This window comes from Vombatus ursinus, unplaced genomic scaffold (assembly GCF_900497805.2).
Source record: "Vombatus ursinus unplaced genomic scaffold, bare-nosed wombat genome assembly UNPS02004691.1, whole genome shotgun sequence".
In the NCBI taxonomy this organism is placed as follows: Eukaryota; Metazoa; Chordata; class Mammalia; order Diprotodontia; family Vombatidae; genus Vombatus; species Vombatus ursinus.
This window is the reverse complement of record NW_020944469.1, coordinates 6,185,479-6,197,866: the sequence shown is the minus strand read 5'-3', so window position 1 is coordinate 6,197,866 and position 12,388 is coordinate 6,185,479. Positions and strand designations below refer to the sequence as shown.

General features: G+C 40.3%; 1 protein-coding gene across 4 annotated transcripts in view; it reads right to left on the bottom strand.

Annotated features, from left to right (window-relative positions):
- Positions 1–12,388, bottom strand: part of APOOL (apolipoprotein O like) — an 88,072-nt gene that overhangs the window by 4,333 nt on the left and 71,351 nt on the right. For 3 of the 4 annotated variants that reach the window (XM_027839967.1, XM_027839969.1, XM_027839973.1), the window contains 7 exons: positions 11,585–11,704; positions 6,768–6,822; positions 5,036–5,134; positions 2,734–2,825; positions 1,570–1,698; positions 688–795; positions 418–523 (listed from right to left, as the gene is read on the bottom strand). In XM_027839967.1, coding sequence (XP_027695768.1) covers positions 418–523; positions 688–795; positions 1,570–1,698; positions 2,734–2,825; positions 5,036–5,134; positions 6,768–6,822; positions 11,585–11,704 — 709 coding nt within the window. The remainder of the gene's footprint in view (positions 1–417; positions 524–687; positions 796–1,569; positions 1,699–2,733; positions 2,826–5,035; positions 5,135–6,767; positions 6,823–11,584; positions 11,705–12,388) is intronic. The other variant, XM_027839981.1, reaches the window with a different exon arrangement.

The window sequence follows — 12,388 nt, the reverse complement described above, 5'->3', positions numbered from 1 at the left end:
GACAGGAAAGGGAAATAAAGAAAAATGAGAGAATGAAGGAAATGGAACATACAACACAAGGAGAAGCTGTTAGTTCTTCTACATGGGCGACTTTCCATTGCCTAGAAACTTACAGAACTCAGAAAGACTTGATTCTCTCCACTTATACCACAGCGATCCCCCCCCATGTTTTAAAATTAATGTTAACTATCTCCACTCTTGAAATCAGTCCAGTTAGTCAGCTGAAGCTGTAAAACACTGCACTGTGCATAGACACAAAAGAACACTACAGAGTCCCAGCCCCCAAGTAGCTGAGAAAAGACATAAGAACATTTATGAAATAAACCTATCAAGGGCAACCTGATAATTGTCATTCTACCATCAGGAATTATTTAGGTGAAAGCAAATAGAAGCCAAGTGAAACGATTCAGAACGTACCTGAGGACGGTGCTAGCTTGCCGGCCACTTCAGCACTGAGGGTGGACACTTTGGATTGTGTCGCTGTCATAGACGCAGGTGTGTCAAGTTTGATATCTCTTCTAAGCTGTTCACCAAAAAGATATTTTTCCTCCATAAGTAAACCGACCACATTAAAACAACCAAACCACTTGAGTCCAGGATGACTGAATATTACCGCTATATGCTACCCCCTGCCCCATATACAAAAATAAGTGTAGAACAAACCATTTTCTCTGGCCAGAAACCTACCTTCACTTCTTTGAGTTCAGTTTCTTTTTGTGTGTACTTTTCTGTCCACAATGACCCAAGAACTTCATAAATCCACTGGCTTGTAGCATATGCCTTTTTCCCAGTAACCTAGTTAGAACACATTGGGGTTAAGAGTCAATTTTTTCTGGGGGGGGGGGGGGGAGAATGCAATAATAGCTTTTTTATATTAATACTTATGTGATGGTTCCAAGAGTTGCCATTTTCTTCCATGAGAATGCCAAAGTCTGAACTAACAAGACAGAAATCTCGCCTTTATTGAACATAAAGTTTAATTTTCTGAACCATTTACATCACATGAAATAGAATTTGTAAAGAATATTTCTAGTAGTTTGTGTACATAACAAGTTCACTGGATTGGAGGGCTAGTTTCAGTTAAGAAAATATCTTAAGAAAGAAGGTTCATTGTGCTGCTAAGCATCTACAAAAGAAAAGTCAACCCAAATTTGGGTTTTTTTCCTCTGAAGGCCTTTTTTACCTCTACACAGAGAAAGCATCAATGAGTGTCCCTGGAGAAAACTCAGTTTGTAGAACAAGGTCTAAGAATTAAGGCCTGCCATTCATTAAAGTGGAGCCCTCAGGCTATAAATGAATCCCCTTGTCTAAATGAAGTTGCCCTTGCCTTCCTTTCCCTTATTTCTCTCTCTGAGATTTTTTTTTCTCCTGTTCCTTTTTTCTCACCCTGAACTGGTTCTTTTCTGTTCAAAGTCCTTCTTAAAGTCATTCACCAAACATTTAGCTGCTTTTGGATGGGGGCCTGGAGTTCTAGATATGTTAGTACCAACTATGCCACATTTGTGACATTTGCAAGGACAAACCACTTACTTCTCTTCATCCAAACTTCTGTCCATGTATATTAGTTACCAAAACTACCATGGGAAGATCCAAAAACCAAACCGGAACCGGAACTCGAACCCAGCCAGTCATAATGTCACAGTGGTAAATGGTTAGTTTCCCTTGGTACTTCCTGGAGGAGTTTCTGGATACACTGTCCTTTGATAGAGAAGGACAAACTAGCTGAGCTACTTACTGAGGGCAATAAAACGGCGAAATCCAGCTAATTCCTAAGCAGCCTCTTGTTTTCCTTTTGCCCCATATCTAGCTATAGTGATACTCTCCCTTCCTGCTTAGATCTGCTGCTGTGATTTGGTCATATTGCCAAGTAGCAGAATCTAGCCTTGATATTCTTAAAAACGTGTTGATGCAAAACAGGCTGCCTTAGCTAGACCAATAAATTTAAAAAATAGCATAATAGGAAGCACAAGTAGAGAATGCACTTTGAGAAAGTCTATTATTTAAAACAGGAAGAAAATGTTCAGTAGGTAAGAAAAAAAGAAAAAGACTCAAGATCTCTAACCTCTCTGTCCAAGAAAGCTGTAAACTCTCTCGAGAGCATGTGTGCACAAAGCAAATCCTACAATGGCAAGGGATGAAATGAGAAGAAACCATTCAGCTGTACAATTGAGCTGACAAGAAAAACTGCAAAAGGGCTGAAATGAGATTTTCATGGAAAGGATTTCCTAGTTCCAGATGGTGTTCTAGACTTGAAATCCACACACACATACACATCTATATTTTTAAGGCTTAAGAAGCCACTGCTGAATATCAATTGGCTGTTTCTAGCATTATGTTAATATGCTGCATTGAACAGCTGCCAGCAGGTGCAATTTTCCGTTAATTAAAAATTTAATTTTATAGCATTTAACAACGGAGCACTCCCCTCTGTATAAATTCAAAAGCAGTCTCTGAACTTAATATAAAAAAGAGCATTTATATTGTTTAATTTTATTTAAGTAAATTCATCCTGTCTGCTCACTTCTGATGGTCATGTAATTAAGAGTGTGGTATTTATCATGCTGAGATGCTAATGTGATTTTGTGTGACTAATGCCAACACATGAGTGTTGATATCAACTCTATCTCTCTGTAAATTAAAGGCTGCAGGTGTGGTACAACATTTACATTTTGCAAAGTTTTGAGTTTAAACAAATATAAGAATGTTGATACCATCACTACGAAAAGAACTTACCTTGGTAATTACTATTGCCTGAGCTGGGTAGCAAACAGATGCTCCTAAAGCGGTCAGTCCCAATGGATAAGCAATTTTCTTAAATTTAGAGCCTGTATAACCCAAACAAAGTATTTAACTCCAAACAGATGCTTCTACAACATCAATGTTTTCCCCATCTCCCTTTCACAGCCAACATCCTATAAGAAACTGCCCTTGGGAATCAAAGAGTCAAGATGGCAGCTAAAATATCCTTGAAGAATTCAACTCAATTAATCCCCGGCCCCTGGCCCCCAGCTGTCACATTCAATTCATGTCCACTGTTTGCAGAGTCATGCTGTTGACTGTCTGAACACAGCCTTCTTTTCTTTTTTCCTGGCTCTACTCACTCACTGTTTTAAAAGCTAAGCATTTCTGCAATGCCTAAGAAACCCAACTAGTAAACCCGAACCCAGAGGTGGGGAATCTATGGCCTTGAGAGCCGCTGGTTCCTCACCTCTGCCCTAACCCTTTCCCAGGTCTAGAAATAAAACAGTGTGCTGTTTCATCACTGTAGAGACCGTGAGGTGACAGAGTAGACAGAGTGCCAGACTTGGAGTCAGGAACACTTGAGTTCGAATCTGGCCCAGAAACCAGCTGTGTGTGACCCTGGGCAAGCCCCTGAAGCTCGGTTCAGATGTTCCCTCATCTGTAAAATGAGGATCATAATAACACCTACCTCACAGGACCAAATGAGATAATAATTGTAATGTGCTTTGCAAACCTTAAGGTGCCATAAACATGCAGCAATTGCCATCATTATTATTAGAAATAACAGATGACTTGGAGAGATGCCATGGACATAGTAAATACAGTCTATGCAACTAGGTGACCAGCTAGACGATAGGTTCACAGAATCAGAGCTGGAAGGGCCTTCGGGGTCACTGAGTCCAATTGGCTTCCTCATTTTCTTGGTAACAAAACTGAAGAGGAGAGAGTTTGGGCAGCCTGCCAAGGTCACACGAGCAGCAAGCTTCGGAGACGGGACTCAAACCAAAGTTCTCCACAATTGCCAGAGCACCATGCTGCCCATGGTATAAGTTAAAGTTCAGGCATTTCACTCCTAGGCTTGAGGACCAGTCTTTATTGAATTCAACCCTCAGCTAAATGGAAAAATAACTTATCGACTTTGTCGTCAATGTCTGTGTCGATTAAACAAGACTAGGAATCTTTGCCAGCACAGATGCTATTAACATTGGGAAGACAAAAGAGAGACTCTTCAGACGGTCAATGAATTGAGAAGCTGATTTCTATGCCAGGGTTAAGTAGAGTAATAGTAAGGCTTCTGCAGTCATTTCTCTAGTAAGCAGGAATAAAGGTTTTGGCCTTCTCACAGGGAACCGGCCCTTGCTACTCTCTCTCCCACCATGAATCACTGCTTATTTCCAGTTTAGCGAGCTCTGCTCTTGGGTTCAAACAGATGGATTATGGGTTATATGCAGATGTAGTACAGGGTAGGGCAGAAGTGTACTGAACGCAGAAAACCTCAGAATGCTCTCTCCACAGAAGGTTGCCAACTACTCCCTTGGGACACATGATAAGTCAAAGTGTGGCTCCTGAATTTCCTGTCTCTTGGTCTTCTCTCCTGAGACAGCTCTAGCTGCATTAAATGACCACATGTATTTTCTCAGCAATTAAGCCAGTTTCTGTTTATAGGTTGGGGTTTGTCTTTTCTCTGTTGTTTCAGCCCAAAAGATTAAAATAGAACTTATACCTTCCTCTTCCTCCCCACCAGAGATCAAAGGTCATTCTGGTAAGGAGGGAAATCTTATTTGGGGTCAACAACCCTATTTCAATAGCTAGAGATACTCTGTTGAATGACCTAGGGAATATAGTAATATGTGCTACTTGGGAGGAGGGTCTTAATGAGAGACTAAAACTTTTCAACCAAATCCCTTAAGTTTAGTTCGAATAAAACTTTGTTGTTCTATATAGTAGATCATGGTTTTTAATTGTTTCTAAATGAAGAAATTTATTGTACCCATTCAAATTTAAGTTGTTCACAGGTATACATTAGCATGAAATTCCCAAAAAACTATCTTCTGGTTTCAGAAGATCCTATGATCTTTAATTTAAAAAAGATAACATTAATAAAAAACACATTTTGTAAAATTTATTCAGCTTTAAAGGTTATTTGAATTACTATCATCTTTGTAGAAACATGTATAACTAAAACAAAAATTCTTAGAAACAATTTTGTCTAACTATAATATAACCTCTGGAAATGAATTATATCTTCTGAATAAAAAAAATGACAGTAAAGAGATAATAAGGCAAAAGCTACCTTTTTTTGCTGAGATCAAGCCAACCAATCCTGAAGCTGTAATCACACCAATTTTTGGAAGAAAATCTTGAGGTGGATTCTTCAGATAAAGATATGCATCTCAAGAAATCATAAAAAGCAACAATTTAATGGAAAATAGTATTCAACTGAATACCACATCCTACTTGGCACGCTTAGAGCAAAGATATAATGTAGAAAGGTTAAAGCCAACTAACTACTAAGGCATGAGCAAGTACTTCTAAACTTAGTCCTCAAGAAGGTTAGCCAAAATACAAATCTGAGTGGGACTCTGAAGTTAGTATGAGAGATATTAATTAAATGAAAAACAGGACATCTTCCTTCATCTTCTGGTTTTCAGATACTGCTTGTGTTTTAAGATCTCACATAATAGGTCCCTGCTTTCAGATTGCACCTTCCTGGGGAGTGTGTCTTAAGTGGAGTCCTGACTGTGCATATGTTGCTGCTCTTTCTTGGATTTCAGCAGTTGCCACAAAATGTACAGGTAAAGACGGCCAGAAGGGCAGCCCAGGCCTTTACTGGGTAGCTTCAAATGAGCAGAGCAGAAAAACGCCAAAAACAGAAAAGCAGGGCCTTGATCCATTCATATCTCCAGTTCATCTAAATCTAAATCTAAACATGAGCAGAGACCAGAAGTTCTGATTCTTGAACGATGGATTTTCAAGGCCTCTATGACACTGATCAGTCCAGTCTGGCATGGCGTTCCCAGCCTGTCTTGCTTCAGTGTGGCCATTAGCCTTGGAATGAAACCAGTCGCCAGGGCTGGGGTAAGAGACAAAGCTGGAGAGAAGGGACAGAATGGGAAGTCCAGACCATGTAGAAATGGGCATAGGATCACATTTAGAACTAAAAGACACCTTACTCTAAAGCCCATTTTTACAGATGAGGAAACTGAGACCAGAAGAGGTTAAGTGACTTGCCCAAAGTCACACGTAATAAAAAGCAGGGCTAGTATGTAACCCCAGCTGTGCTGCTGCACATTCTCTTAATTTTCCAAAATAAACAACAACACTATCCAGTCAAAGTGGTGCATTATTGCTATTAGCAACTAATTCAAAGGAAACCACATATTCACAGGGGTCATGAGTTAAGGCTAGGCTGAAACTCTGAATTAATTTCTATATCCATATATACATGTGAGTTATCTATAATGAATTTAAACTTCAAAGTCATCTTCTCCTATGCTCAGAGGATGCAAACTCATTTGACTGTTAGCCGAAGCCAAGCATGACTAAATGGAAGGGGAATCTGTAGTGCCAAAAATCATGTAACACCTTCCCGCGGCAAATAAAAAGGACTTTTAGATGCTCCACTCTTTTGCCACAGCTTTCATCCATTGGCATTAATATTCAAAGGCTGATTTTATGTCTTATTACTTCCTGAAAGTTTTTAAAAAATGAAATAATCTACAATTACAGTTCTCAACGGGCAGTTTACAATCGCAACACATTTCTTCTCAGTTCTTTAAAACAGCATTTGTTATTTTAAGTAGTCACCAACTATGGATTGCTGCTCTTAATTTCTTCTTCAGCTTTGGATAAACAACACACAATCAGGAACCAAGCTTTGACACAGACGATCTATTTAATGACTTGTTGATTTCTTTCCTGACTATCAACAGGGCAAAGTGACCAAGTATGTTTTTTTTTTCTCAATTTAATCTTATGATTCATATAGTCACCAGAACATTTTGAGTTGCAGCTAGTTTATTTACCTTTCCCAAACTGTACTGTATCCATTATTCCGTTTCTCATCCAAACATAGACACCCTACCATAAAAAAGGAAAAAAGTAAATTAGCCACGTGAGTCTTTGAAAAATGATACAAAATAAGCTATCTCTTTTAAAATGGATAAAAAAATTCAAGTGAGTGAATAGAGATTTGGGAAGAAGGAACCTTTTAGGGAGAAGTGGGAATCAAGGAGGTAATGGACAAATGGAACTAGTGACCATTTCAAGAGGAAAACATTAATAAAGAGGACAGTGAACTTAGGCTTCTGTCTGCAGCTTTCACCATGAACCTTCAAGCAAGCTTACCTGAAGCCTGTTTCCCCTTCTGTAAAAATGATAATAACCACAACTTTCCTTCTTGAAACATCTATGAATACTGGGGAGCAGCTCACAAGCGAATGCACAAATACAAACATTTAGCTAATTGAAAACAATAAAAAAAGATGAAATTTGAAGAAGGGAGCTTTCTTCATCTTAGATGAACCATTCGATTCACATAGCTAGAGCATCAAAGAGGGAAGGGCAGTGATGTCTTCAGTACATACATGATTTCCTTTGCTGGAGTCCTCCTCGGGTGGCACACTGTCACGGGGAGATGCTGCTGGTGTCTTGAAGGCTACACCAGCAGAACACAAGTGGCAGGTCCTACCAAACTAGAAAGGCTTTCAGCCCAATCCAGGTCATGAATTGTTTGCTATTTAAGGACCAGCCTAACTACACGTAACTCCATCACTAAAGGTTGGTCACCAAGGAGGATGAACTCATCAGTCACGTCAACTCATGAAACCATCTGGGAAGGCAGATACACATGCATGCCTGTGTGGAGGGGTGATTTGCATTGGCAGATTAACTGAATCGAGAACCTTTTCTGAAATATTGAAGAGCTAGATGGAAATGAGAGATCTTCCAGTTAAACCTCTTCATTTTAAAGATAAGGGAACTGAAGTATAGACAAATGACTTGCCCAAGGTCACACTGCTAGTCAGAAGTAGAGCTAGGACTCAAACCCAGAATTTCTGACTCGACCACATCATCTTAGAGCTCTTCAGCAAAATGTCTTCAGTAACCTTTTATTATACAATCCTAGGCCTTGTTTAGTGGAATGCCAGGAAGAAGACAGTCAACATTACTTGGTGGGAGGTCTCATTTAAAGTAAAACATATGTGTCAACGTTAACAAGATAATAACCAATCAATCAATCAAAGGTGTTAGGTATCTATTATGCAATGAGAATAGTGCTGGGCAATAGGGGTATAAAGACAGAAATGAAACAGACTTTGCCCTCAAGGAGCTTACATCCTAATGGGGGAGACAATACGCACATATACATGCCTGGATACGTGTGTGTGTGTGTGTGTGTGTGTGTGTGTGTGTGTGTGTGTGTACACACAAACATACTGAATATATTCAAAATGAATACAAGGTACCATGGGGATGCAGCCAGCTACTTCCAGCTGGGGGAATCAAGATAGGCTTCTTGTAGAAAGAAGCCTTTGAGCTGAGTTTTGGTGAAGAAAGTGTCCATCCTATTTCTTTCTGCTTCCCCTTCTGAATGCTTTTCTTTTGTATATCTTTGAGGAATTTATTGCTGTTATTTTGAGAGGCAGCACAGCAGAGTGGATAGAGAGCTAGCTTCAGAATTTGGGTACAAATCCCACCTCTGATCCTTCCTAGCTATGTGAATCTGGGCAATTCCCAAAGACTCAGCTGCTACATTTAAAGGTTTGGGATCCACATGGTAGAAGAAACTGCCACATTGTACATACCACAAACTCCATGGCCAGGATACAGAAGATTGCTCTGATTCTCATTTCTTTGATTGGTAACATTTCGTATCTTTTCATATCTCTTCCTTTTCTTCATGTTTAGCTTTATTTTATTTTATTTTTTTTGGCAGGGGTGGGGGGGTGGGGGTAGAAGAGGTTGGGGGAGGTGAAGGCCAGGCCAATTATTTGGTGAGTGAAGGGTTCTATTGGTGAAGAACTTTCTCTACTGAGAAAGGTCAGCCTTCTTAGCAATCTGGTCCTTGGGGAGTTTCCTGGGGCAGCAAGAGTTTCAGGGACATGCAGAGCTTGAAATGCCATCTCCCTGAGTCCAACTGAGGCCAGCTCTCTCTATTCACTCTGTAACACTGAATTATATTCCCCAACTGTTAGACTCTAGGTTGTTTACAGTGTTTTGCTATTACAAATGATGCTCCTAATTACATGCCAACAAAACATTTTTTTCTCTTTTGATAACAGCCTTGGGGTATATTCTCAATAGAGAAAGCCTGTACCAAGACAGATACAAAAAGCTTCCTTGCCCTTGCTGTACAGTCCCCACTGGCTTTCCAAAAGGACAGCGCCAGCGCACGGCTCTGCCCGGAGGGCTTCCAGCGTCTCCATTGCTCCACAGCTCCACCAATACTGACCTTTAACCATAAGGTGGGAGTGAGACATGAGTTGTTTTAAGCTGCTTTCAATTATTAGAATCTTGCCAGTTATTCAGTTGCTAACTGAAACTTTATCCTTTGATCTAAGCAACTTTCTAAGGCTCTAAGTTGCAGTGAAGGTACAGAGAACTTCCTCACCAGGGAGTTGTTTATGTAGTGAAATCATGGCTCCAGACTTTATCCCTAATCCTATCTTTTGATCTGTGGAGGAATGGATCTTAATCTTAGAAATGTGTAACAATTCTTTGTATAAACACTATACTGTCCGTACAGATGCCTAACATCTCTGACTCAGGAAGCAGTTTGGCATTTCTCTGTCTCTGACAAGGGACAGTGGGAACTCATAGCTAGGATTTTTTCATGACATGCCAGCTGACAGGACCAACCAACCATCCAAAGCCCTCTTGGACTGTGGAGAACTAAGAAGAATGGACAGTCGAATAATTTAATGAGGCAGCACGACTCACAGGTTCTAGAGGTGGGAGAGACAAGTGAAACAACAGCCAACTCTGCCAGCCACCAAGGCAAAGGACAAATGTCTCCAAGAAGTCACTAATACCCCAGTGAGTCCAGACTTCTTCTACCGTCCTCAGCCTTTTCCCAAAAACTATCTTAAATTCCTCCCCCTCCTTTCTAGTATGCCACCAAACAACCATTCTCCCCCAATAATATTTCAGGCAGGATGGGGGAGAGATGACCCCCGCTGGGTACCAAGTACCCCTTTCTCTCTCTTTCCCCTAAGGGTAGTGGACATAAAAAGAGCAGGCACCCACCCAGAAGCCTGCTGGCCTACTGGGATACAGCTTACCTGACATCTGAACAACATTGTTCCTCATTAGCTAATACACAAAGTTAGACACCCAAGGTCACACTGTATACTAGAGCCAAAACACAATCCAACTCTTCTGACTCCCCAAGTCCCTTAACCAGATGTTATGAAGGAAGGACAACAACCAACGAACCAGATGTTATGAAGGCAACAGCCAAAGAAGCTTCCAAAGAGAAGGAAACTTGAAGCATTACGTTAGACAAAAGCAAAGGAAGATACGAGCCCTGCCAACACTTTACAGTACATACACTGTGATGGCAGGTAATGATAATGAAATGAAAATGTACAAGCGGCATGATATTAGGGTTCAAAAAGAAACTAAATGCTACTAAACTATTTGTCTTGACTTATAATTCATACAAATAAATCTAAAGTGAAATGCTTCTTGATAAATTGAACAGAAATTGTGACTTATTCCTTTTGACCACAAGGGGGCACTATTACCCAACTTCTGAAACACTAGCAGCACACTAGGAGTAGGAGTTAAAAGCTGACATCTATGACAGTGACAGAATTCAAATGAGAAGTCATTTTTAAAGACTAGGTATTTTTAAAAAAATTTTAAGAACAAAGTTGTTTACATTCAAAATGAAATGTCTTCAAAAGTGCCTTTCAGCCCATTCCTTCTAACATTAACGGGAATTAAATGTCCTTTTGGTCTTAAATTGGGTGACAGCAATGGTAGCAATTTAATGATGTCTCAGGAGGAATTTGCTTCACTAAAGACAAATTTGAGAACACTAAGGAAAATTTGGTCCCCGGAGCCTAAGCCTGAATCATCTGACTGCTGGCATTAGCCTCAGGTGTGTGACTCAGACCTTAATTAGTCAAGACATTTTCCCTGAGATCAAACTATTTAGAATGTATTGAGCCTCCTTAAAAAAGACAAACTGTACTGTCAGAAACAAATCGTGACAAGCTCAGGATTAAAAAAAAATAACAATGTCTTCACTGAAGACCAGTAAGACCATTTAGATGAGAGATTTTTAACCTTTTTTATGTTTCCTGGACCCCTTTTCAGAATCATGTTTTTATGTAAAATAAAATATATAGGATTACAAAGGAAATCAATTACATTGGAACAGTTACAAAAATACTAAAAACAAGTTCATGGACCCCAGTTTAAGAACCCCTGATTCAGAACGACAATATTTCAACAAACTGGAATTTTCCAGGACTATATTGTATATCTGTGAACCACAGGAAATGTTTTTAAAAATCTAAAAACCACAGAATGGATACAGGTTAGGTTGGGAGCAAGTCGGGATGGCACCTGGGCAAGGATGATGGTGACACTGATTCTGATGCCACTATATAGGCACCAAGGTGACACAATGACAACAGTATCATCCCGAGAGGACTTACCCCAATCAGGAACAATTCAGCAACAACAACCTGGATAAAATGATTTTGTGTGTGAAAATTCACACTAAGCAATACCTGAAATCACCACTCGAGCTGTGGTATGGATAAGAACACAAACCAGGCACTTTACAGCTCTTGGGTTAGGAGAGGGAGCACTAATAGAATGTTCTTACTTTGCACCAGCCAACATAATGACAGGCTGTAGTTCGGACGGAAGCAATGCCCGTTTGTAAGCGGCCAGGCTGCTCTTCAATGTACTTAGAATGGAGACATGGTACATTATAAATGGGGAGCTGGAAAGGCAAAAAGAAACAAAAACACAAGTTTATATCCAAGTCTCTCTCTTACACACACACACACACACACACACACACACACAGAATCAGTCATTCTTTCTCTCTCTCTCTCTCTCTCTCACACACACACACACACACACACACACACGCATACACACAGAATCAGTCTATCTCACACACAGAGCCAGTCTCTCTCTCTCTCTCTCTCTCTCTCTCTCACACGCACACACAGAGTCATTCTTTCTCTCTCACACACACAGCCAGTCTCTGTCACTCTTACACACACATACACACACAATCAGTCATTCTTTCTCTCACACACACAGCCAGTCTCTCTCTTACACACACACACACACACACACACAGAATCAGTCTCTTTCTATCTCACACACACAGAGCTAGTCTCTCTCTCCCTCTTTCACACACACACACACACACACACAGAGTCTATCTCACACGCATACACACATACACATAGGCAGTCTCTCTCTCTCTTACACACACACACACACACACAGAATCAGTCTCTCTTTCTATCTCACACGCACACAGCCAGTCTCTGTCTCTTACACACACACATACACAGTCTCTCTCACACATACATACACATACAGTCTCTCTCAAACAGCTAGTCTCTTTCTCTCTTACATACACACACACACACTCACAGTCAGTCTCTGT